Here is a 23,239-nt window from a genome sequence, read left to right as displayed (position 1 = left end):
TTGCGTCTTTCTTCGTCGCGTTCTCCTCGTTCTGAATAATTCCCCCTTCAATGGGCTGAATAGTTAAACCGATGAGCCCAGTCCCCGCTGACCTCATCCACCTGTTGGGGACGCTAAAGCCCTATAATGGTAGGCGTGGCTAACCGACAGATTAAAAAACTAATTTCTCGTCATCTGCGCTTTGCTAAATTGTTGTATATAGTCGAATCGTCTCAAAATATGATTCTAATTCACATAATAATGCTATTTAAGGACTTTTTTTCTCCTGTCGTTTGCTCTTTAAGAAATTTGGCTTGTCAATGGATCACTTGGCCGGATTCAGTGCCGACAACACAAATGTTCATTACGATACTCACAACTTCGTTTTCAATAACCTGCAGAAAAAAACAAAACAATCTGCAGCAAGGAAACTGCCATGCACACATAGTGCACCATACATTTTTCTTATCTAAAAATAGATACATTTCGATACATTTTAGGAGTTTTGCGGATGTCCCTTTTTTTCGCCCAGAAGGCTTTGGGCGCGAGGGGGCCGTCCCTTATTTCTATTTCTGAAAGGTGGCAACCCTAGTTCTGATTGAAGTCAACAGTATGAATTTGGAACCAAGTGGATGGGCAATACTTTTTTCTTTAAAAGCCCATTTCATTCGTTGCTTTTACAATTTGAAAAAAATGTGGATTCCAGCAAGAGTGGAACAAGAGAATAAGATGAATATAAAGAAGCTGGAGTTTGGTTAAGATGTAAAAGGATAGTGACTTGGACATGGACGAAAATGACATAATATTATAGTACAGTAACCATGAGTACTAATACAGATTCAATTAAACATACAACTGCTGCCATCTTGTGGTCATTTATATTCACTATTCAGCGGGCCGTTTTCCTATTGGCTGCGTTAAATATGACGTATTTCAACAAGGAAATGAATCAAACTACCAAAACACCAGCCTCTGTTCAACACTTCCGCAACGCGTACTTTCGATTATAATTTTAGTTATTGTTAGTTATATGCCAGGAATATTTAGATTTTTTAAATTGTTTACAGTTAAGAAACTAACGCCACTGGTTTGTGGTGGTTGTACGTGCGTTTTTAGAGTGCAGAAATGAGTGAATTTCCGATAAGCCCTCTGATTTTAATTGGGGTAGGTTCCAGTTTTGCCTGTTCAGGCCTCTTTTATAATTTATATCAGGATAAGAAAAGGGAGCTGATGAAGCTGAAGGTAAGTGAAACTCATTCATTGACCACTTAAAACTTCTCTTTCTCATAAAAAAAAAAAAGAAAAGAAAAACACAACAGGGTTCTCAATTTATAAAACTTGTATGTTTTCAGTGGTAAATAACTTTCATTGATGGGAGGGGGGGCGTGAGATTTTAAATACCTGCGACTCAAATCAAATATATTTATGTATATTTTACAAAAAGCTAAGTCCTCACAGTGCTTTACAACAAAGCAAAAATGATGACATTGATGTTAATATAACAACGATAATATAAGGCAGGAAAGTACGATACAATGAAACTGAGAGAAAAAAAACCCAATGCATCACGCTAAAAGTCGTTTTATCAAATAAAACAGATGAAATCCAACCACATTAAAACCCTGAAAACCAGGGCAGGTTGTAGACAGGCATGTATGAGGGGGCAGTACATGTACACATCATACTCATTTGCATGCTAACAGCAGTGCTTAATTTGCAAATCATAAGGTCGCAGAACGAAAAGTACAAATGACAGCACAGGGATGACGAGACAGGCACAAGTCCCGGAACATACGCAGAAAATGGTGCTGAAAACAACACGCAAATGCCCACTTGCTATGCTGTGGGATTTACAAGGCTATATTTCAGATATCCATGGTGTAAATGTTATGGCAACAATTTACAATTATTTAGGCTATACTCTGCACAGTATGGGCAATTTCCCCACATAACCACAGGTGGGACTTACAGTAACGTACAGTCTAACTTGTAAAACATAAAAAAAAATCAGATCACAATAAATAACAGACCCTTTTTTGTGAGTTTCAACATGCAATTCTTGGGATTTGTTCTGTAAATGAATTTATGCATATTATTATCTCATTTTGTAATGTAAGGTCTGTAACTATGCACGGTCCCATTAAGAGACGCTGGGACTGAAGAGCTGTGAGGTAGTAGGAAACGAAGGGGGTGACGGGCGAGGAGCAAAAGCTTGCTGTCGAATGTGGCGGCAGTCCGCTGTTATTTGTTTGTTTTCTTATTGTTGCCACACTAAAGTGGAGAAACCCATCAACGACTCCTGTAGTTCTTTCCCCCCATTCGGGGCTATTACAATACATTTTTAAAAAACGTTTTTACATTATTATTATTTTCTATACACGAGAGGTGCAGGATCTGCCCAAATAAGTCCCAGGAGGCCAAAATCAAGAGGTGCTGGATCTTGTTCCGGCAGGATCCGGCACAAATTAAAGAAAGATGAGAGAGAACTGATACGTCTACATGTCCCCTTTTCGGCGGATTTTTTCCCCCCGCACTACTGGAGATTATTCTGTTAACTTGTCTGAATTTTGTGAGTATATTAAAAATGTGTTTTCTCACCTTGTAAAATTTTGATTTGAGGGGGCAAGACATTTATTTAAGGGAGCACTGCTCCCCCTTGCCCCTGCGTAGAGCTGGCGTTGCTGAAAACCAGGCTACCCTGGTTAGGAGAAAAAGCTGGTCTGAAAAAGTGGGTCTTTAACCTATATTTAAAAAGGCCTATATTACTGATGGTGCAGATTTTAGGGGCCAACAACCGCAAAACATCAATCACCCCACTGTTCAAGTCTCAACTTTGGAAGTTGTAGAAGAACAAAGATGAACATAGAGCCCTGCCAGGATTACGGAACGTTAAAATCTACAAGTTGGAAGGAGCCCGCCCGTTAATATAATTAAAAACAATAAAAGTTTGAAATTAGACTAGAAGCCAGTGGAGGGATGATAGCACGGCAGTAATATGGTAAATGGTAAAACCGAGTAAAAATCGAGCAGCAGCATTCTGAGCAAGTTGCTGATGCGAAATAGAGGACTTAAGAGACCAAAATAAAGTACATTGCAGTAGTCCAGCTTTGAGCTAATAACGGCATGAATTACTTTTTAATGTCATGGCAGCTAAGACTTCACTTTGGCCAAGAGGCAGGGCTGGAGAAAACTTGCTCTTACAACAAAACTAATCCGTTTTTCAAAGTTGAGCCCGTTATCAAATATTACTCCAAGATTTTTTACGTGTCTAAAGAAAGGGAGCCAGAGCACCAGACTTGGGTGTGACTGATTTATTTATTTCACTTTTAGCAGATACCAGTATTCCGACCAGATCACCACTTGGCCATGGTGCTACATTCATCTCCTCACAAGAGGCTGCAATATGTCGCAGTAGAAGGTAAAAATGGCTACTTCCGTAGTGTTTCCTGACTAATGTTGCTCTTATTACCCCCTTTTATAAAATGAAATTTAGTTATCCTTTTTTAATTTATTACTGATTATTTTGACTTGAACTTTAACTGATTGGTTGTTTTATGTTTTCAAGGTTTGGTTGAGTCAGATGAAAAGCCACTTGGCAGCCAATTTGTCCCAAGATGCTATGGTGTGATACAGAAGATAAAGGTTGCGGAACATGGGGAATACTGGAATCCCAGTTCTAAAACATGGTATGTTCTAGTGCTGCAACGATTAATCGATTAACTCGAGTATTCGATTAGAAAAAAAGATTCGAATTAAATTTTGTTGATTCGAGTATTCGTTTGATTACTGTGGCGTTGTAATGGTTTATTTTGAAAGTGTTTGCATTCCGTTTTATTGATTTGAGTGGATACACTGCCCTCTAGTCTGCTGTATTTTACATTGGTGAATCCAGCTGCTCCATGTTAAGACATAAGCTAAGATTTTGTTTGAGCTATTGTTTTTTTTTTTTAAATGCATTCATAATTTTGTTTATCAGTATATTTAGCTGTTTTTTGTGGGAATATGTGTCTGAACCATTTGTTAAGAGCATTGTTAAAAAAAAAAAAAAAACGTTAGCATTTTATAGCATTTAAGCTAGCGGACTTTTGCTATGTAAGTTAGCCAATTGTTCTTTTGTCAAACATAGACCCTTATTTATTTTTATACCGTTTGAGGCTCAGCTCAGGTATTTTCATTTTTCATGTTTCTTATCCGATTACTCGATTATTCGACAAACTAGTAAATCGATTAATCGACTACTGAAATAATCGATAGCTGCAGCCCTAGTATGTTCAAATTCCATCTAACTCATTATTTCAACTTGTGAAGATGTACTGTCTGATAACATTACTATTATCTTCAGGAGCTCCCGGCCTACCAACAGGAGAGAAACCAACAACTCTGTGCCCTTTTCTCTTATCTCTCCTGGCTCCTACATCTCTGACTTCCACGTGCAAGTGCAAGACTCCTCACAGGGCTCGGGGTATTTTCTGGAGAGGGTTTACCACAGAGTAAGACGAGCAGAAGAGGGCTTGGTGAACGTAGTCTTGCAGGGCATCAGTGGTGAGCGAGCGGTGGCAATGGAGGAAAGCGAAGAGATGCTACGGGTGGGGAGCAACCTGACAGTGTTTGGGGAGGTGGTTCTGGAAGATGGTCACGGGAGGCTGAGGCCCCCAAAGGACGGCCGGAAGTACCTTTTCATTCCCACTGACTACAAGAGCTACATCGAGCGGCACGAGCAATCAGCTAGTATGTGGAAGATGCTAACGACCGTTTCGGGCATCATTGGCGCCTCTTTACTCGCTGGTGTTATTTGTGACACTCTGGGAAAACGAGATAATAGATCTTAATAGATGGCTAGCTTATTCTGGACTCAAGTTTGTTTCACATTTGTATTTCTTAAAGGAGAAGACCGCACCTAGTATAAATGTCCTTCACGTTAGCTGTTGCTAAAAGTATTCACCAATAATACCATAATAACACCATAATACAGAAAATGAACTCATTAGCCCTGCCATTGTGTGACAACTGTGACGTCAGTTACAGTATATACTAGAAATATTTTGATTTCCAAAAAAAGAGGGCACTCGGCCCGGCCTCAAGATTCGATATACTCGAAGTTCACTCAAAGATGCCTCATCAACTACTGTATAAACACATACATACATAAATACACATACTGTATTTAAAGTGTTCCTCCTCCGTCTGGAAAGAAAATTCCCTTTTATTATTATTATTATTATTTTTAAAAAGCTATATATCGAAGGACACAAATTGAAATTCTCTGAGGTTAGTCAACACGCTTCATTATTCCTAAAATAATAGAGCAATAATGTAAAAAACTGGAATGAAATTAGGATTTAAAAAAAATGTCTTCGGTATCAGCGAATAATCCTTGAACAAATCGCCGTCTTTATTACTGTACAAATAACCAGAAATAATGTTTTAAATAATACTTTTGTTGAAAATCCAGCTTTTACAAAAAGGTCTTTTCTCTTTCCAGTGAAATAATCTAACTGTAGCTTCACGACAATACTTAAAAAAAAAAATTTTTTTTTAAAAATTTTTTTAAAAAGTCCTTTTTAGTCTTAAGGTATTTTTGTATTATCACTTTTGGGGATGATGTAACACTGCTCCAACGTTTTGTGTTCTCTGTTACTGAGCCCAGCAGAGCTTTCTCCTCCTTCAAATGAGGGCAATTAACAGAAAACAACCCATTCTGGCCGGCCCTTGATTTCTATGACTCGATTAAAAATGTGCAAGTTGCATCTCTTTATCAATTAGTTACTGTATCTTAGATCTTCATTTTAAGGAAATTCACACTAGAGTGTGAGCTATGCTTCTGAATGATTGGACAATTCTACTAACATGACAAAAATATAGCGTTGGACCAACGCTTGTTCTTTTCAGTGTCCCGATACTTGATGACTCCATTAATTTCACATAGATTCATGGTTTTCAATCATGGCCATCCCCTTGTGGATTCAATTCAGTTCATAAATCCTTCAATGACCATGTGAATGTTTCTTTTGTATCATTTAGGACCTTATTTGAGCCAACATGCTGTACATTTTAATCATTTAGAAATGTTTGCAGTTACAGTGGGGAGAGCAAGTATTTGATACACTGCCGATTTTGCTGGTTTTCCCACTTGCAAAGCATCTAGAGGTCTGTAATTTGTATCATAAGTTCTCTTCAACTGTGAGGGACAAAATCTAATACAAAAAAAAAACAGAAAATCACGTATGATTTTTAAATAATAAATTTGCATTTAATTGCATGAAATAAGTATTTAATACATCACAAAAATCTAACTTAATATTTGGTACAGAAACCTTTGTTTGCTATTACAGATACCAAACGTTTCCTGTAATCCTTGACAAGGTTTGCACACACTGCAGCAGGGATTTTGGCCCACTCCTCCATGCAGTTCTTCTCCAGAGCCTTCAGGTTTCGGGGCTGCTGCCGGGCAGCACGGACTATCAACACCCTCCATAGATTTTCTATCGTGTTCAGATCTGGTGAATGGCTAGGCCACTCCAGGACCTTAAGATGCTTCTTACAAAGCCACTCTTTAGTTGCCTTGGCTGTGTGCTTTGGGTCGTTGTCATGCTGGAAGACCCAGCCACGACCCATCTTCAGGGCTCTCACTGAAGGAAGGAGGTTGTCAGCCAAGATCTGGCGATACATAGCCCCATCCATCCTCCCCTCAATACGGTGCAGTCGTCCTGTACCCTTGGCAGAGAAGCAGCCCCAAAAGATGTTTCCTCCTTCATGTTTCACGGTTGGGATGGTGTTCTTCGGGTTGTACTCATCCTTCTTTTTCCTCCAAACACGACGAGCTGAGTTTAGACCAAAAAGTTCCATTTTGGTCTCATCCGACCACATGACCTTCTCCCACTGCTCCTCTGGATCATACAGATGGTCAGTGGCAAACTTCAGATGTCCTGTAGCCCTTCCCAGCCTTGTGCAGTTCTATTATTTTATCCCTGATGTCCTTACACAGCTCTTTGGTCTTGGCCATTGTGGAGAGGTTGGAGTTTGTTTGAGCATGTGAACAGGTGTCTTTTATACAGGTAACAAGTTCAAACAGGTGCAGTTACTTCTGGTAATGAGTGGAGAACAGGAGGGGTTCTTAAAAAAGAACTGAGAGCCGATATATTTACTAGTTGGTAATGTATCAAATACTTATTCATGCAGTTAGATACAATTTTATTATTTAAAAATTATACAATGTGATTTTCTGGATTTTTGTATTAGATTCCGTCCCTCACAGTTGAAGAGAACTTATGATACAAATTACAGACCTCTACATGGCTTACAAGTGAGAAAACCTGCAAAATCGGCAGTGTATCAAATACTTGTTCTCCCCACTGTATGTACTGTGGATAAAGGTTTCATCAACAGCAAATGAGAGATGAACATTATTTACCTTCATATTTTACATATTTTATTTTTTTACTGGATAGAATGTAATTCATTTAATGTGCTACCTCTCAGATTGTTTGAAGTGGTTAATGAGGTGTGGTTGGTTTATGTTAAAAAGGTTATAAACAGTGGTGTGGTCGTTGTAATTTCATCTACGCACACACACACACAATCCGAAAGCTTGTTCCATTCACAGCATTCACAAGTTCGAGATGCATGTCAGTTGTACAGAATAGATAACAATGGAGGCGTAGGTGTGGTTCAATGTCAAGTTTGTCCTAGTGTACTTTTGGCTATTTAAAATTGCTGCTTATTCCCCGTTCTCGTCTGATGATTCTTCAGCCTCCCTCAGCCACTGGATGAACTTCTGGAGCTTTAAAGAGGAAAGAAAGGCAAATGTACATATTATGGCTTGGTGATAATACCTGAAAATATACCGTATTTTTCAGACTATAAGCCACTACTTTTTTCTCAGCATTTCTACCCTGCGGCTTTTAAAAGGAAGCGGCTTATTCATGGATTTTTTTTTTATTTTTTTAAACGAGCTTCATATTTTCTTGTTAAATATAACAGAAATTGATAATAAAAGAATGGCTCTCCAAATTTTGCCATGACATAACTCTCAGCTGATACACTACCACCGATAAAGCTCGCCAGAAGCTCATCAGACTTGCTAAAAAATTCTGGATTTTACAGATGAATATGGCTCCATCTGATAATATATGCTGCTACAATAAAATAATTTTAAATGGATGGGCATCCACTATTTGCTACAACAAGAGAATGTGATGCTAGCGTTGATTAGCTCTTTTCAACTGGCACTCAGAGGACTTTATTGCCACAGTATGCTACAACAAAGTTGCTATATAAGGCCTAGCGCTAGCTGTTAACCATTTTTAAGAGGATTTCATCCACTTCAAGTTTATAAGGCAAGGTACAGTGGATTGTATGTATTTGCAAATGTAGTGACCTGTTTTTTTTTAAAGTTTGTTTTAAAGCATTCAGACAACATGAGTTGGTGATGTTGATGCGTGTTTATCTGGTTAATAAATGTATTTTTGATCAATCAAATATTTTTGTGTAACATATATGTAAATATCTAATGTTAAGATATGAACACCTGCGGCTTATAGTCAGGTACGGTATATAGGCTACAGTGTATCACAAAAGTGAGTACACCCCTCGCATTTCTGCAAATATTTAAGTATATCTTTTCATGGGACAACGCTGACAAAAATGACACTTTGACACAATGAAAAGTAGTCTGTGTGCAGCTTATATAATAGCGTTAATGTATTTTCCCCTCAAAATGACTCAAAATATAGCCATTAATATCCAACTCCCTGACAACAAATGTGAGTACACCCCTTCGAAAAACGTACATCCCTAAATCCCCAAATTGAGTACTGCTTGTCATTTTCCCTCCAAAATGTCATGTGACTCGTTACAGGAGTGCTGTCAGCATTGCTGCAGAGATTGCACTCCTCAGCACTCCTGTTACGAGTCATATGCCATTTTGGAGGGAAAACGACAAGCAGTACTCAATTTGGACATTTAGGGATGTACGTTTTTTCAAAGGGGTGTACTCACTTTTGTTGCCAGGGGTTTAGATATTAATGGCTATATTTTGAGGGAAAAATAAATCAACTCTATTATATAAGCGGCACACAGACTACTTTTTATTGTGTCATATTGTCAGTGTTGTTCTCACTTTTGCGATACACTGTACGCGGATTTATTTCCAAAATTTTGTGACATTTGGCCAGTGCAGCTTATAATGCACTTTATAGTCCAGAAGTCACAATAATCAGATTTGTTTTTCCCAGTTCCACCCCTTACTTTTGAATGGGGGAAAAAAAGTACAAAAAAACACCGGAAAACATTTTTTTTTTTTTTTTTTAAATACGTACCTACCCATCCTTTCTCTTATCTTGGATAAAACATTTCTGGAAACAATTTAGCTAAGCACATTGTATGCAAACAAAAATTACAATTTAATCTTTGGTAAGGGTGTATTGTTTGTCGTGTTGTATTGTGTAGTTATTTGATGGGTTAGGGCGATGAGTAATGTTTAACATAAGTTTGTAACATGGTTGAAACGTGATTGCTTTTTCTTTCTTCTTCTTTCTTTTTTTAAAATACTTTCTGGGTCTTCATTTTGACACCCTGAAGGGCCCTTGCATTTATTTGACTTACCAAATCAAAACCAATCAAAACACATAAATGACAATTTCATTCAGGTCACATTCTTTTTGAATTATTTTATGCATGAAAAAGCGAGGGGGAAAAAATGAAAACCCACAATAGGTTGCATTTAAAATTTTCATCCATTATTTTTCTTTTCCACACAAGAGTAATGGGGGTCTAGAGCCAATCCCGGCTGATAATGGCCAGGAGGCAGTGCTTTACTGGCCAAAGTACCAATAGACAACTATTCACACGCAACTTACCCCTTGGTTTTTGCGTAGCTTTTTACTCTCGTCAGATGTGACATTATGAGTGAACCAGCGTAGGATCATCTCTTCCTCCAGGATCTCCAGTTGGTACATAGTCATAAGAATCTGGATGGTAACCAAAGAAAACTTTTCATGTCCTGGTACTCCTAGCCTTTGTGAGCATGAATACTGTCTTGCAGAGGGGCCTTACCTTGCACATGGCAGCCCAGTGACTATCATGCTCCAGGAAGTGTTCCTCAAAAGCGGATAGGCAGTCAAGCTGGTCCTGTGATCTCTTCACGTAATTCTTAAACACAGGTGCCCATTTCTCTAATAACTGGGAAAAGAGCCCCAAAACAGTAGAAATTCACTTATTAATCAAGCACTATGTGGATTGAGTTGTATAGTGAATGCTAAAGCTAAAAGTGCTTCTCAAAGTTCAAGATGCACATTGGCTGAGTAAAAGAGGTATGTCTGTACTTTGGTCTGTATAGCTTAAAGGGTATGAAAACGCAAAGGGGGTGTGAGACATCAATAGAACCGTTATGTGCCAAGATAACAAATATTGATAAAGTTAACAAAAAAATCAATCACATTAATGAGAAATTATCGAAAATAGATAGAAAATGACGAACACTTCCGAAAGTGTTCCGGAAACAGCCGAATGGGGCGGAGACGTCATAACAAGGAAAATAAAGGTCGAGGCAGGTACCATCGTTGTTTATCGACGAGAGAGTTCCGTTCGTGTTTTATCAAAAAATCGCTAAAATGGTTCAAACCTGTCATGCTATGTAGTTTACAAATAGCCATTTGACGCAATGTAGTACCCATGAGTTCCCAAACGCGAGAAAAAGAGCTGAACTACGCAGACAATGAGTAAAGTTCGTCAGTGCTAAGAGGGCTAATTTTGCAGACCCAGCCTCCGGCACAGTTTTGTGTGGTGCACATTTTACATCTGAAAGCTATACGAACTAAGGGCAAATGAAATCAGGTTTTGCTAAGAAATTGCTGCTGAAAGCAGATGCGGTGCCCGGTGAAAGAGGACGATGACTGGCTCTGATGAGACCACCTCACCACCCCAGGCAAAGCAAAGGAGGAAAATGGCCAGAGTGAGTAATCTTTTATAATAAAAAACATACCACGCATTGGATATAGGACTGGACACATGTATAAATTATCGCTCGTAAAATATATAGAACAAATCCTCTAATCCCATTCATATTTGTGTCGGTTGGCAGAGCGAAACCGATGATAGCATATTAAATGATAATTATTCTATACATTACTTTATTTTGCGGTCACGGTGTATCAGCTTCACAAAAAGAAATGCAAAAAAACCATTCGGTGATTCTGTTGCCGCCGGTGTTTCATCAGTGTGATTGCTCCCCTCAATGATCCTTTCATTAGGCTGCATTGGCTTTTGTTTGGGCTCAAATTGATAACCCAAAACACCAAAGAAAGGTTCATAACTCTCCTCGTCACCATTAGAAGAATGTTCGTTACGTCGGATTTGTCGCTGCAAATAGAAACAAAATTGTCCGCCATCATCGCCGCCATTCAGTACTAAGCACTGAACCGGTTGTTTCCCTATAGTGACGTCACGCACACAATATGCTAGATTTCCGGCATCTCGGGGGCGGGTCCTTTTAGCTTGACAATCAACCTAATTTCTATCATTTTCTTGGTGTTGCGATGTGTGTAATTATACAAAGTGGCATGGCATGCGTTGATGGATAAATCATGGAATATTAGCATTTCCCCAGGTGTTGTCATACCCTTTAAATTACACCTGAAAAAAGAAGCATTACCGGCAGAAGAACAGCAACATATTGCGAGGCGGTGAGTTGTGAGCTATGATGCTGAAACGGGAGATCCAACAACACTCCAGTCAATATTTGCATCACTTCCTGCAGAGTTATGTTGTAGGCATATCTGTACCAAAAGTTAAGAAATTGTCATACTTGATTGTATTTCGAGATTTCCTTTGGACATTCCAACTTACTTGAGTGAGTTGATTTCAAGCACAAGGTGGTCACAGCTGATATTCTCATCCAAGCCTCTTTGTAGTGTACCCAGCACCTCTCTTTGGAACACTACAAGGTTTACAATAAGTGTGTTAGATTTCTTGCTCAAGAAAATAGGAAAATAGACATGTTATCATGTTTACAGGCTTGTGTTGAGTCAAACCTTTTCAGGTACAGCACCTTAACACAATTTATTTAGAATTTAAGCCTTGAAAAAAAAAACAATGTGCAGCCTCGGCTATGCCATTCCTTGCCTCGCGATAGCCAAGTCACAGCTTGACAGTTGAAGTATCCCTGGATTACTGGCGTATTTTGAATCAATTGAGGAGCTTGCTATCAATATGCTCGCTTTCTTGTCCTAAAGAAAGAATATCGGCCAAATGGTTTTTTGTAACAATTTTCATGCATTCATTTTTAGTAGATTGGACTATTGCAATAGTCCATATACAAGTCATAACAAAAACAAACAAACAAACAAAATAAAAGGCATCTCGGACTTAAATACTTTTAGGCTCTAATAAGCCACAATTGTAAAATATGTTATTAGAAACACATAAAATACTGCCATTGATTTAAAAATCGATAATTTAGTACACGTTTTGACCTACGAGGGCGCCATGTTTTATATACGTTTGGGGTGATGACGTAGATTGTCACTGTCACACGAGAAATACGTACTACCGGGTTACTGCAATTCTTTCTTTGACGTCCAACACATGCGCTCATCGGTTAAAAGCGGTGAGTACTTATTATTTGTGTTTTTACTGAGTCTTATTACCTTTTCGTTGCCTATAAATACTTTTTGCATGTGTTTCCCTCTCATACTTTTAAGCATAGTGTTTTCTTGTGGTAGCTTTAAAGCAGATTGTTGATCTGTTCACCACATTAGTCACGTTTAAACCACCCTTATTTGATATTTTTAGGTTTAAGTATTTTCTTAAGGCATCTTTAGTATGTTCTGTCTGTACGCATCTAAACAAAACAAGCTGAAAGCACACGGTAGTACTATGGTTGTCAAATTTGCCTTTCGTAGATGTTTCGCCTGTGTAGAACATTTTGGCAGAACAGTTTTTTCTTCCTACTCTCGTCACATCTCATCCCCTCTTTCCTGTTCATTTTGCTTTTGCTGCTCGTTTTGTGAAATATCGACAGCGCTGTCATGCTCATTAATGTTCCTCTCGGGTTCAAATTGAAAGGGTCGAACAGATGACATGTTTATGTTGCTAGAGTCAGACTCTGGAAGCCCGGCAGCGTAACCATGTGACGTCACCTCCCTGCAACATCAACAACAGTGGCGACCTAATAGTTAAACTAATTTTACAAATTGTATAAAAACGAAAATATCAAGATGGGTTTCAATATCAGTTATTTTAACTAATAATAACCTTTATCTTTTAAGAACTACAAGTCTTTCTATCCGTTGATCCTTTTAAGACGCCACAGGTAATCCAAAATGGTGCTGCCAGAGTGGTCACAAAAAGAAGAAGAGTGGACCACGAGTCATGAAATCACTACACTGGCTTCTGGTGAGTCAAAAGATAAACTATAAAATCTTACTGCCGGTCTACAAAACACTTAGTGGTCTTGGAGCGAAATACATGCTAAATTTGCTTAGCTCCTATGAAACATCCAGACACCTTAGGTCAGGGGTGTCAAACAGATTCCACCAAGGGCCGTAGTGGGTCCTGGTCTTTTTTCCAACAGATCCAGCACAGACAGTTCAACCAATGAGGCTTTTGCTAAAATAAGCAGCACCTGAGACACCAGATTGGTGAAAGGCTGTCCTCTTGATGGGTTTGAACAAAACCCACACCGGCCCTTTGAGGACTGGTTTGACACATGTGCCTTTGGTCATCAGGACCAGGTTTGTTGTGTGCTCCAAGAACAAGGACCAAGCAGGGTGAGGCAGCATTCAATTATTATGCTCCTCAACTGTGGAACAAAAGTACAGTGGTACTTCAACATACGATCACATCGACATCATCCTTTCAACATCTGACTCGTCATTTGGCTCAAGATGTGACGACATGCTCGAAATATGACTATTTTTGACAGCGTCGCAATTTCATTGTTTTCCTGCAAGACGACTGCATGGCAGATTTTCTTCTAAGAGAAACCAACACGGGTCCCAGCAAGGTTATGGCAGGCGGTCAAAAAGGGAAAAAGGTGACCCTTACCACTGAAATTAAGAAGGTATTAATAGAAAAATATGAGCGTGGTGTGCATGTGAGTGAAATGACTAGACAATGCGGCTCCCCGGTCCACCACCCCGCCGACAACATCAGAAAATGAAAAGAGAAAGTAAAAACTTCCCCCCCTTCCATACCTCTCTCACTCTTGCGTGAGTCACACGGTGCGTTCAGGAACAGCATGCAAAACACAACTGCCACATTAGAACCCGATTCGTTACATTAATGTATTATTACATATACTGTATTATATTATTATTATTTCGATTTCTATTTATAATTTATTTGTTTTGCTATGGGTAATTGCTATTAGTATTTGTACCTGCAGTACATATTAAGGATTTAGCATAGGTTTTTGGGCTTTGGAACGAATTAATCGTATTATAAAGTATACTTATGGGAAAATCCTGCTTGACATGCAACCATTTCGACTTACAAACCAGGTCCTTGAACCAATTAAATTCGTAAGTAGAGGTACCACTGTACCCGAAGATCTGAGGTGTGCTCAAAGTAAGGATGAGCGAGTACACCACTACAGTGTATCACAAAAGTGAGTACACCCCTTGCATTTCTGCAGATATTTAAGTATATCTTTTCATGGGACAACACTGACAAAATGACACTTTGACACAATGAAAAGTAGTTAGTGTGCAGCTTATATAATAGAGTTAATTTATTTTCCCCACAAAATAACTCAAAATATAGCCATTAATATCTGAACCCCTGGCAACAAAAGTGAGTACACCCCTTAAAAACTATGTACATCCCTTAATGTCCAAACTGACTACTGCTTGTAACTTTCCCTCCAAAATGTCATGTGACTCGTTAATGGAGTGCTGTCAGCATCGCTGCAGAGATTGAAGAGGTGGGGGGTCAGCCTGTTAGTGGGTGACAGCTGTTCACACCAATTTGATGTAGAGTGCGGCGTATGGTCTGAGCACTAAAAGGCTGACCCCCCACCTCTTCAATCTCTAAAGCAATGCTGATAGCACTCCTGTAATGAGTCACATGACATTTTGGAGGGAAAATGACAAGCAGTACTCAATTTGGACATTTAGGGATGTACATAGTTTCTAAGGGGTGTACGCACTTTTGTAGCCAGGGGTTTAGATATGAATGGCTATATTTTGAGTTATTTTGAGGGGGAAAATAAATTAACTATATTATATAAGCTGCACACAGACTACTTTTCATTGTGTCAAAGTGTCATTTGGTCAGTGTTGTCCCATGAAAAGATATACTTAAATGTCTGCAGAAATGCGAGGGATGCACTCACATTTGTGATACACTGTTTCTGTATCTGCTTAACCATCTAAATTATCTGTATTTGTACTAGAAATGGACAGGGCCTAAACCAAAAGTGGGTGGGGCTGACGTCAACACTTTATTTAGTGCAACACTGCAATGCATTGATCAAAATTTATTGTTTATTTGAAACCTTTGGCAGGACAGTCTGATTGAGATTCAAATAAATGTTTTTGATTACAAAAGTAAGACTCCTTGCCTTGGCTTATTTATTTTTAGTAAGTATGTTTGTACTTTTGGTCAGCAAGAAAAGCTAGGTTAACAGCTAGCTTCTACTCTTGAGAATAAGCTAACATTAGTGTGGATTTGCAACTGTTACTTGCCATCCTGTTGCAATGATTATGCCAAATATTGTAAATATCAAATAAACAATGTCAATAAAACTTTTATTTAACCATTGATCTGCAAGACAAGCTATTCCAAAGCTTTGACAGTTAGGCTACGTTCATACTACAGGTCTTAATGCACAAATCCGATTTTTTGTCATATCTGTTTTTTTTTGCATGCCCGTTCAGACTGCCTTTGTCCATTGAGACCATTCAAGTATTATGCATGTGCACTAATTCGCAGTCCGAGCAAGACGACCCGCATGCGCAGAAGCATCAAAACAAATGACCACACATGTTGGCTGTCATCCGTCATTCCAGGGATTATCATATTTTGCTCGTTAAAAAGAGGACACATATAACAGACATTAATAATCCACGTTTAGTTTTATTTTCAAAGTTTATATGGACTGATAGAACGCATACACGCACACACATAAGCCTTGACGTGTGTGCGTGAAATGGCGTGGGTGCGTCAGTTTGCCCCGACTCGGCCATGTGTGCAATAATGAAATATTGCTCATTCGGCGCACAGAATTAAAATCGAAAATTGACAGGGTTATCCTTTTCTTCATTTTATTTTTTTTATGACTGTGGTCAAGCCCGCTTCGTGCTTAAAAGCAGAGTTCAAGCTAGGCGCTAATGCCTGCATCACTGCCGTCCTTCGTGCCTCTTGCTGTTTGCTGACGTAATTAGTGCATGAATTCCGATTCCGGAGACTGGACAGTACAGACCGCTGCGACAGTCTGGAAAAATGTGGCCCAGATCGGATTTGAACCACATACGAAAGTGACCCAGATCGGATTTGAAATGGTCCAGTTCAATGCGACTTGTCACGTTCAGACCGTCAAGTTAATGCCTCACTTGAGTCGGAAAAACACGAAAAAATCGGATTCGTGCATTAAGACCTGTAGTATGAACGTAGCCTTAGTGACCTATTACAGATGAATATGTAGTAGAAAACCAGAAAGATAAAGAATAATTTTTCAAGATTGTTTCTAAGCCAAAAAATGCCCTCCAATTCTGCAAAAAGGTTAAAAAAAAACCTCACCTTTAGCGTCATCCAATTCAGGGGAGGGAATCACTGGATCATCAGGACCATCGGGTTCGCTGTCCTCACTTTCGCTGTCTATACAGTGGTTTAAGGTCAAGCCTTGGGTGTAAAGAAAGTGTTGAGACTGCAGCATTGAGGGAAGAGTCACTTCGTGAACTATAAGTTTTAAAAAGATGGTTGTTGACCTACCCCAGAGGCAATGTGACAACTCTTCATCATCGGTGTCGTCCAGGCTGCTGGCTTTCCAGATGTATCCCTGTCCCTCTGCTCCAACTACAGCAGGGTCAAACGCTGCAAAACAAACAAATGGCACCTCCCTTCTACTCTAGCTAAAATAGCCTTTTTTTACCCCAATACACACCTTTCTGTTTGATTTTGTCTTTGCTCTGTCCCACTGTTGTGTCATCACTAAGAAATTCGTCGTCATCTTCATCCTCTTCTGCTGGATAATGCATAGAGACCACAGTGCCCTCAGGCACAGAGATATGTGGCCCAATCACCACCTTGAAAACAAGATTTAAGAATTTTGCTCCTTTTTTGGCTAAAATATTTCAAACTAATACACAAAAGTTCTTTTGGAGGGCCTGTGTTTGTAGCGCAAAGATCGACAATCAGGACAATACAGTCATTGCTTACATTGTACGCCAGGACGCACTGTTTATTAAGAATGACGCCTTCTTTGACTTCAGCCTTGTCACAGACTACAGAATGACTAATCACCACATTACACCCAATTTGAACATTGTTCCAGATGTAGGCGTGGTCCAGAGTTACATTGTCACCTGATGCACACAAATATTTTCATATTATATACTGTATTATACAAACCTATTTTCCAGTGAGGCCTTTCCAGTGAACTCACCTATGAAGCAGTTGTTACCGATGACAGTGTTGGAGATGTAACAGTTGGTCCCAATGCTGGTGTCACAGCCAATGAGTACATTCTCCTCCATCTGGCTGCGGTGGCCAAGGCTGACCCCTGACCCACGGTAGACATTGTGGCAGGAGTAAATGTAGCTCCATTTTTTCTGGTCCGTAAAATTAGTCTCGGGTGTGAGAGGGTAGACCCAACGCCTCACCAAATCAGACGAAACCGAATCGTACATGAGCAAGTTGGAGACTCGAGCACCATAACCATCGCGGCTGACATGCATGTGTATCTGATTTCCCAGGATCTGAGGGGGAGTGAAAAAAACTTTTTGGATATTTCTTCTCACAATATTGTATCAATACAGATTGTTTTGGTCACTATAAGTGTGCATTTATTTCCGATACTAGGAATTAGCTGATATCCATTTCTTACAGTACTGTGTGATCATCTTTGGCAAAAATATTGCGGTATTATTTTGAAAAACTGGCATCGCTCAGTGTTTGTAAATGTCCGATCTTTGTATGTGTGTATGCATATATAAATACATACATATGTTTTCTAGTCTTAAGTAAGGTGGATCCACAAACATGACAAATGAGGGGCAAGACCTTACAATAGGATGTTTCCAAGATCCCATGCATGCACACAATTGTTGTTTATTACCTCTTCATTGACCAAAATCCCCCTCACAAAGTCATTCCTTGTTTGATAATCAAAATTATCTGTGAAGAGCTCGGCAACCTAAAATGTAAGGCAAAGAAATGTTCATTTTCTGTCTTTTGAAACCATGCTTTCAACAGAAAAGGTCTTGAATAGGAATGATTCCAACCTGTGGTGAGCAGATACTGATGTGGCAGTCAAGGAGATCGTGTCTGATTTCAAACTCTTCGCTTCCACTGTGGAAAATGTTCTGGGGATGAATCAGTAACTTTGTTACTGCACATTTTTTGAGAGAGAAATTTACATTATCACAGAAGCATGTGTGAAAACAGTTCTGTTCTGTGCCCATTGAAATACTGTACACAAACTGCCCACAAGATTCAGATCGATCGAATGATATCCAGCACAAATGCTGTACAAAAGGATTTGCCTTTGCCCAAGAACAATAATGCTGTTTTAGTTAATATAGTATTTTTTTGTTTTTAGTTTGCAATGGTTTTAAGCTGTATGGTGCCATATAATGCAGGGGTGTCAAACTAATTTTTGTCACAGACCACAACATAATTATAGCTTCCCTCAAAGGGTCAACATGATTGCGAACCCATATAAATGCTGCCTCAAATTTTTCCATACACCATATTTATATTTATAATCATTTATATTCAGACTATAACGCGCACCACCAGTAAACTAATTTATTTTCATATGAAGGCCCATCTGGATTATAAATGCACGTTATAGTCTAAATATTGCTCTACAAATGATAACTGCTTGTGAAACCCGATTTAAAAATTTAATTACCATGGGAAAATGAAGCTTCTTTAAGGTCTGTGTCTTCTGGTAGTGTAAAACTCTCTGACTCTTGCTGTCCATAGCAACGATCACATCGTCTTCCTCACATCGAGACTTGTGACCCGGCGACGATTCCTTAAAGAGCATTGTCATCACGGAGATGTTCTTATCAATCTTTCGGCGCTGCCTAAAACATATGAAATTTAAAAGTCACATCATACACGTGAAAATTTCATGAGATCACCGATTTGAAAAGGTTGCCTAGCCTAGCACAAGCAACCTCAAGTGGCACATGAACGCATCACTGCCTCAGTACAATTAAAGCAACAGGCAACACCTAAAAATGTCTTCATGGGAAAGTAGGTTATTTTAAATATTTAAGTTAGGGTTGTCAATAAAAGCATTTAAAAATGATATCTGATAATATCGACATGGGTTTTTCCATTATCTGTTTTGGGCTAAGTACAGGGTGACCCAAAAAAAAGTTTACACTCAGTTGACTGCTTGTTTAAAAGCCATTGAAACATATCTAAATAGGTTGTCATGCTTAAGGTCACTCAATGCAGCTGGTAATCTCTCGTCTCTACAATTCCTGTGCTTCTGCTGAAAATGAGGAAAACTTTAGCTGTACCTGAATTGCTGCGTGCCGGTCTGACACCTACTGAGATTGCAGCAAATCTGAGAATATCCAGATGTGCAGTCTACAAAGTTAAAAAGAAGCTGAAAGATACTGGAACAGCCTCACGAAAACCTGGGTCTGGAAGTCCCCGATCTGTGGGGACCAAAAAGTTGATTGACAAGGTGATATGAGGCCACCCAGAGTCCAGATCTCAATCCCCTGGATTATAGCATCTGGGCAACTGTGGACGACAGTGCCTGTAAGAAGCCACAAAATTCTGTGGCAGCCATGGAGAGGTCCATTGTTAGATCTTGGGAAAAGATGACAGCATCCTACATAAAGAAGACCTGTCAAGCGTGGAGGCTGTTGTGACACTTAAGGGAGGACACACTGAAAAATAGAGTGTACTGTACATGTTCTTTACAATAATCTATAATTTGTGATTAAATTCTAATTCTAAGATGAATAAACATAGCATTTAAGTTGTATTATGGCAGTGTAAACTTTTTTTTGGGTCACCCTGTACAAGTGCATATGGCAGTGCTGTCATGTCTACTTAGTGCGGCATGTGCTTCTGCTGTTTGCTAGGTTTAGAAGTATATTGTGTTCGTAGTATAACGTAGTATATTGAAGATATTTCGTTTCGTATTTGTGGTATGGTAAAATGTGGTGATATAATTTCATTGCTTGCAAGCTGTACTACCAGTTGCTTTTCAAATTGACACGTGACAGTATTAAAGCATCCAGTAAGGCATCATAATACAATTCGCCATAATATGGTAAATCCACGACTGCCTATATTGATATCGGATTTTCGGAGTTGGACAATTCCAGGATATTGGTCATCGGTTTAAAAGTCATTATCGGACAACTCTAATTTCAGTATGCAAAATTGCAAATGCTGAATTTCTTAGATCTCTGATGAGAAAATAATCTTTAAACACAGACACACAAAAATGACACTGAATTCTGTGACGTACAGACGTACCAGTACAGGTGCATTTCATAATGGAACATGAGGAGGGCCAACTGGGATAATCACATTTGATTGGCTAAAATAGTGCCGGTGTTCTTTTCAGTACCTTTTTTCTTAACTATTACAATCAGAAAAATAAATATCTGGATTTTTTTTTTCTTAATTCATTAAACAAGATTCTTTCTGGTGGGTTGCACATACTACCTTTTTGTATACAATACAATACATACATTTCCATTGTAGCACACCTGAATAGTTGTAAAATATGTTGAATGGTGCAGCTATATCAAAAACATTAAGTATACTTAATATTAGGGATGTTCCAATCGCAAATTTTTGCACCCGAGTCCGAGTCACCTGATTTTGAGAATCTGCCGAAACAGACCCACGATCCAATACGGGGGGGAAAAGAAATAAAACCATTTTTTGTTTTGTTTTGTTTTTTTAAATATTTGGACAAAAGTTCCTAACAGTACTGTCACAGTACTACTTTTTCCCCTTTTGTTGCAGAGTATGAAATGGATATATTTTTGTTACTTTTGTTACCATGTATCTGGATTATTTTGTTTCTTTTTAGCCAACTAAAAAAATGTTTTTAATATATATTTTTTAAATTATAAACACGATCCTTTTCACCCGATTCCGACCCTCTGAAAAATGCCCGGATCAGCCAGATTTCCGATTACGTGATCGGATCGGTGACATCCCTACTTAATAGTAAACCTTTCATTTCGATGACCACCCATGTTACTGTATCGAACCTTTGACACCACTCTATCAGATTTCTCCACTATCTTACCAGGTGAATTGAATCAAAGTTGAATAAAATAAAAAGGTTCCATTTCTAAGTAGATCTTACCTGTGTTCCAGCAGTGCCTGGCTGATGTCAATATTGGACACCACATCTCCATACACCAACAAGAAATCTGATCGTACAAGAGACTTTGCATCCACGTCCCTGAGCACGTCTCCTAGGGATCTGTACAGGTCTGAGGTAATGATGTGTACTGTATTCGGAGAGGTCGGTCGACACCATTTAGACTTCCTACCATATACAAAGCAAGATTGAAGGAACATGACTGAGAACTCGTAGTTCAGCTCTAACATAGTGTTAATATTGACACTCACTGTAAGTGTTCCTTAATTTGTCCAGCCATCCAACAGCAAAACACAAACGTTTCCTGGACTCCCGTAGAAGTGAGGAACTCCAAAGTGTAGTCGATAATAGCAACATTACATAGTGGCAACAAAGCCTATCACCAAAGTTGGACATTTTCTTAATTAGTCACCGTAAGACGAACAATGAAACCCCATAAACCAAATCTGGCACTGTTATACGATATTTGTCAATGAGCAAATATGTACACACTACTGTAATGGAAGCAAGAAGCCATGTAACAGTTCACAGCGTTGTTAGCAGCTGGTAACAACAATGTTAGCTAGGATCGGTGCTTTTACCCGTGGCTGATCTTTTGTCACAGGGAAAAACTTGCGGTTGAAACTGTCAGCGACCAAAACGGCCTGCAGCTGGGGCTCTTCTTCATCTTGCTCGCAGCCACCTTTTCTGCCTGAAATTCTCTGTTTTCCTCCTTTACTGGTAGCCATGCTCGAATAACTACACTGAATCAACGATGGCGTCAGAATTCGCTACGGTAGCCGAGAGGGAATAATTTGTACACGCAAGTGCGTGCTCTACTGTTAAAGCAACACTAGGTAACTGTTCAACCTTTATAAATAACCGTGGTACATATACATACGAAGTTAATTCGTTCCAGGACCTTGTTTGTAAGTCAAAAAGGTCGTATGTCGAGCAGGACTTCCCCAATAGAATACATTATAATTCCATTTATTCGTTCCACAGCCCAAAAACCTCCACTAAATCATTAATAAATACTGTTGGTACTATTACAAATGGCAGTTACAAATAGCAAAACAAATAAATTATAAATAAAAATCGGAATAATAAAATAATAATAGTAATAAATCCTGTAATAATGTAACGAATCGGTTTCTAAAGTGGCGGACGTTTTGTGCTGTAGCTGAATGCACCGCGGGGCTGACGTGCCATACAGAGGGAAAGCTTACTTTCACTTTCAATGTTTTCTTGAGAACGCTGTCAACTGCGGGAGACAGTAGGCGTTGCACAAGTTGATGGAATAAATGATTAGAAACCTAACGAAGCTGTTGATATTTTTGGCGATGTTACCACAATAAGAATTGTCACCTTAACTTAAACAGACTGGCGAACGGTGGTCGGAGGAGGACCATGGAAATGTATCATTGAGCCAGTTCATGGATGTGCACCCCACGCTCTTATTTTTCTATAATTTGCATCATCATTTCAATGGTAAGCGTCACCCTTTTCCTTGTTTCACCACCTGTACCAACCTTTTTTGAAACCTGTGTTGATTTCTCTCTCAAGAAAATCCGCTGTGCGTTTGTCCGCGGTGCTGTCATGTTGTCGCATTTCGAGCATGTCGTCGGATATAGACCCTACTCACCTACGTCACAAAATGGGCGTGTCGCTGTTTCCGGCCGCCATATTGTACCTCTTTTTTAGACCTATTCTCATTGTTTTCAATTAGTCGAGCAAGTTATAGAG

At 39.1% G+C, this 23,239-nt stretch overlaps 2 protein-coding genes across 3 annotated transcripts; one reads left to right on the top strand and one right to left on the bottom strand.

The window, feature by feature from the left end:
- The first annotated feature begins 940 nt into the window (after nt 1-940).
- Nucleotides 941-7,271, top strand: mul3 (mitochondrial E3 ubiquitin protein ligase 3). Of its 2 annotated transcripts, none has more exons than XM_057857846.1 (4): nt 941-1,221; nt 3,313-3,397; nt 3,545-3,665; nt 4,322-7,271. In XM_057857846.1, exons 1-4 carry the CDS (start codon nt 1,105-1,107, stop codon nt 4,806-4,808), a joined length of 810 nt encoding a protein of 269 aa, XP_057713829.1. In that variant the 5' UTR covers nt 941-1,104; the 3' UTR covers nt 4,809-7,271. The 2 variants fall into 2 exon arrangements, with proteins under 2 accessions (XP_057713829.1, XP_057713828.1); XM_057857845.1 differs by having other exon boundaries at nt 3,310-3,397.
- Nucleotides 2,990-22,353, bottom strand: eif2b5 (eukaryotic translation initiation factor 2B, subunit 5 epsilon). The gene is made up of 16 exons (XM_057857843.1): nt 22,096-22,353; nt 21,766-21,890; nt 21,497-21,682; nt 19,052-19,229; nt 18,420-18,500; nt 18,254-18,331; nt 17,582-17,894; nt 17,356-17,501; nt 17,081-17,222; nt 16,909-17,010; nt 16,717-16,818; nt 11,824-11,914; nt 11,630-11,753; nt 10,033-10,158; nt 9,837-9,947; nt 2,990-7,759 (listed from the first exon to the last, which is right to left on the bottom strand). Exons 1-16 carry the CDS (start codon nt 22,240-22,242, stop codon nt 7,697-7,699), a joined length of 2,115 nt encoding a protein of 704 aa, XP_057713826.1. The 5' UTR covers nt 22,243-22,353; the 3' UTR covers nt 2,990-7,696.
- Between the last annotated feature and the right edge of the window lie 886 nt (nt 22,354-23,239).

The sequence above is a fragment of the Corythoichthys intestinalis genome, chromosome 14 (genome assembly GCF_030265065.1).
Source record: "Corythoichthys intestinalis isolate RoL2023-P3 chromosome 14, ASM3026506v1, whole genome shotgun sequence".
Classification (NCBI taxonomy): domain Eukaryota; kingdom Metazoa; phylum Chordata; class Actinopteri; order Syngnathiformes; family Syngnathidae; genus Corythoichthys; species Corythoichthys intestinalis.
The sequence above is the reverse complement of the archived record's forward strand: the minus strand, read 5'-3'. Positions and strand labels throughout refer to the sequence as shown.

Excerpts from the sequence above, each read along its gene's own strand:
- mul3 (XM_057857845.1), top strand. The coding sequence starts at position 1,105 with ATGAGTGAATTTCCGATAAGCCCTCTGATTTTAATTGGGGTAGGTTCC. Across the intron at positions 1,222-3,309 it reads GGGAGCTGATGAAGCTGAAG|CAGATACCAGTATTCCGACC; the intron begins GTAAGTGAAACT and ends TTTCACTTTTAG. Across the intron at positions 3,666-4,321 it reads AATCCCAGTTCTAAAACATG|GAGCTCCCGGCCTACCAACA; the intron begins GTATGTTCTAGT and ends TATTATCTTCAG.
- eif2b5 (XM_057857843.1), bottom strand. The coding sequence starts at position 22,242 with ATGGCTACCAGTAAAGGAGGAAAACAGAGAATTTCAGGCAGAAAAGGT. Across the intron at positions 11,915-16,716 it reads TGAATTGGATGACGCTAAAG|TGTTCCAAAGAGAGGTGCTG; the intron begins GTGAGGTTTTTT and ends TAAACCTTGTAG. Across the intron at positions 9,948-10,032 it reads ACTGGGCTGCCATGTGCAAG|ATTCTTATGACTATGTACCA; the intron begins GTAAGGCCCCTC and ends GTTACCATCCAG.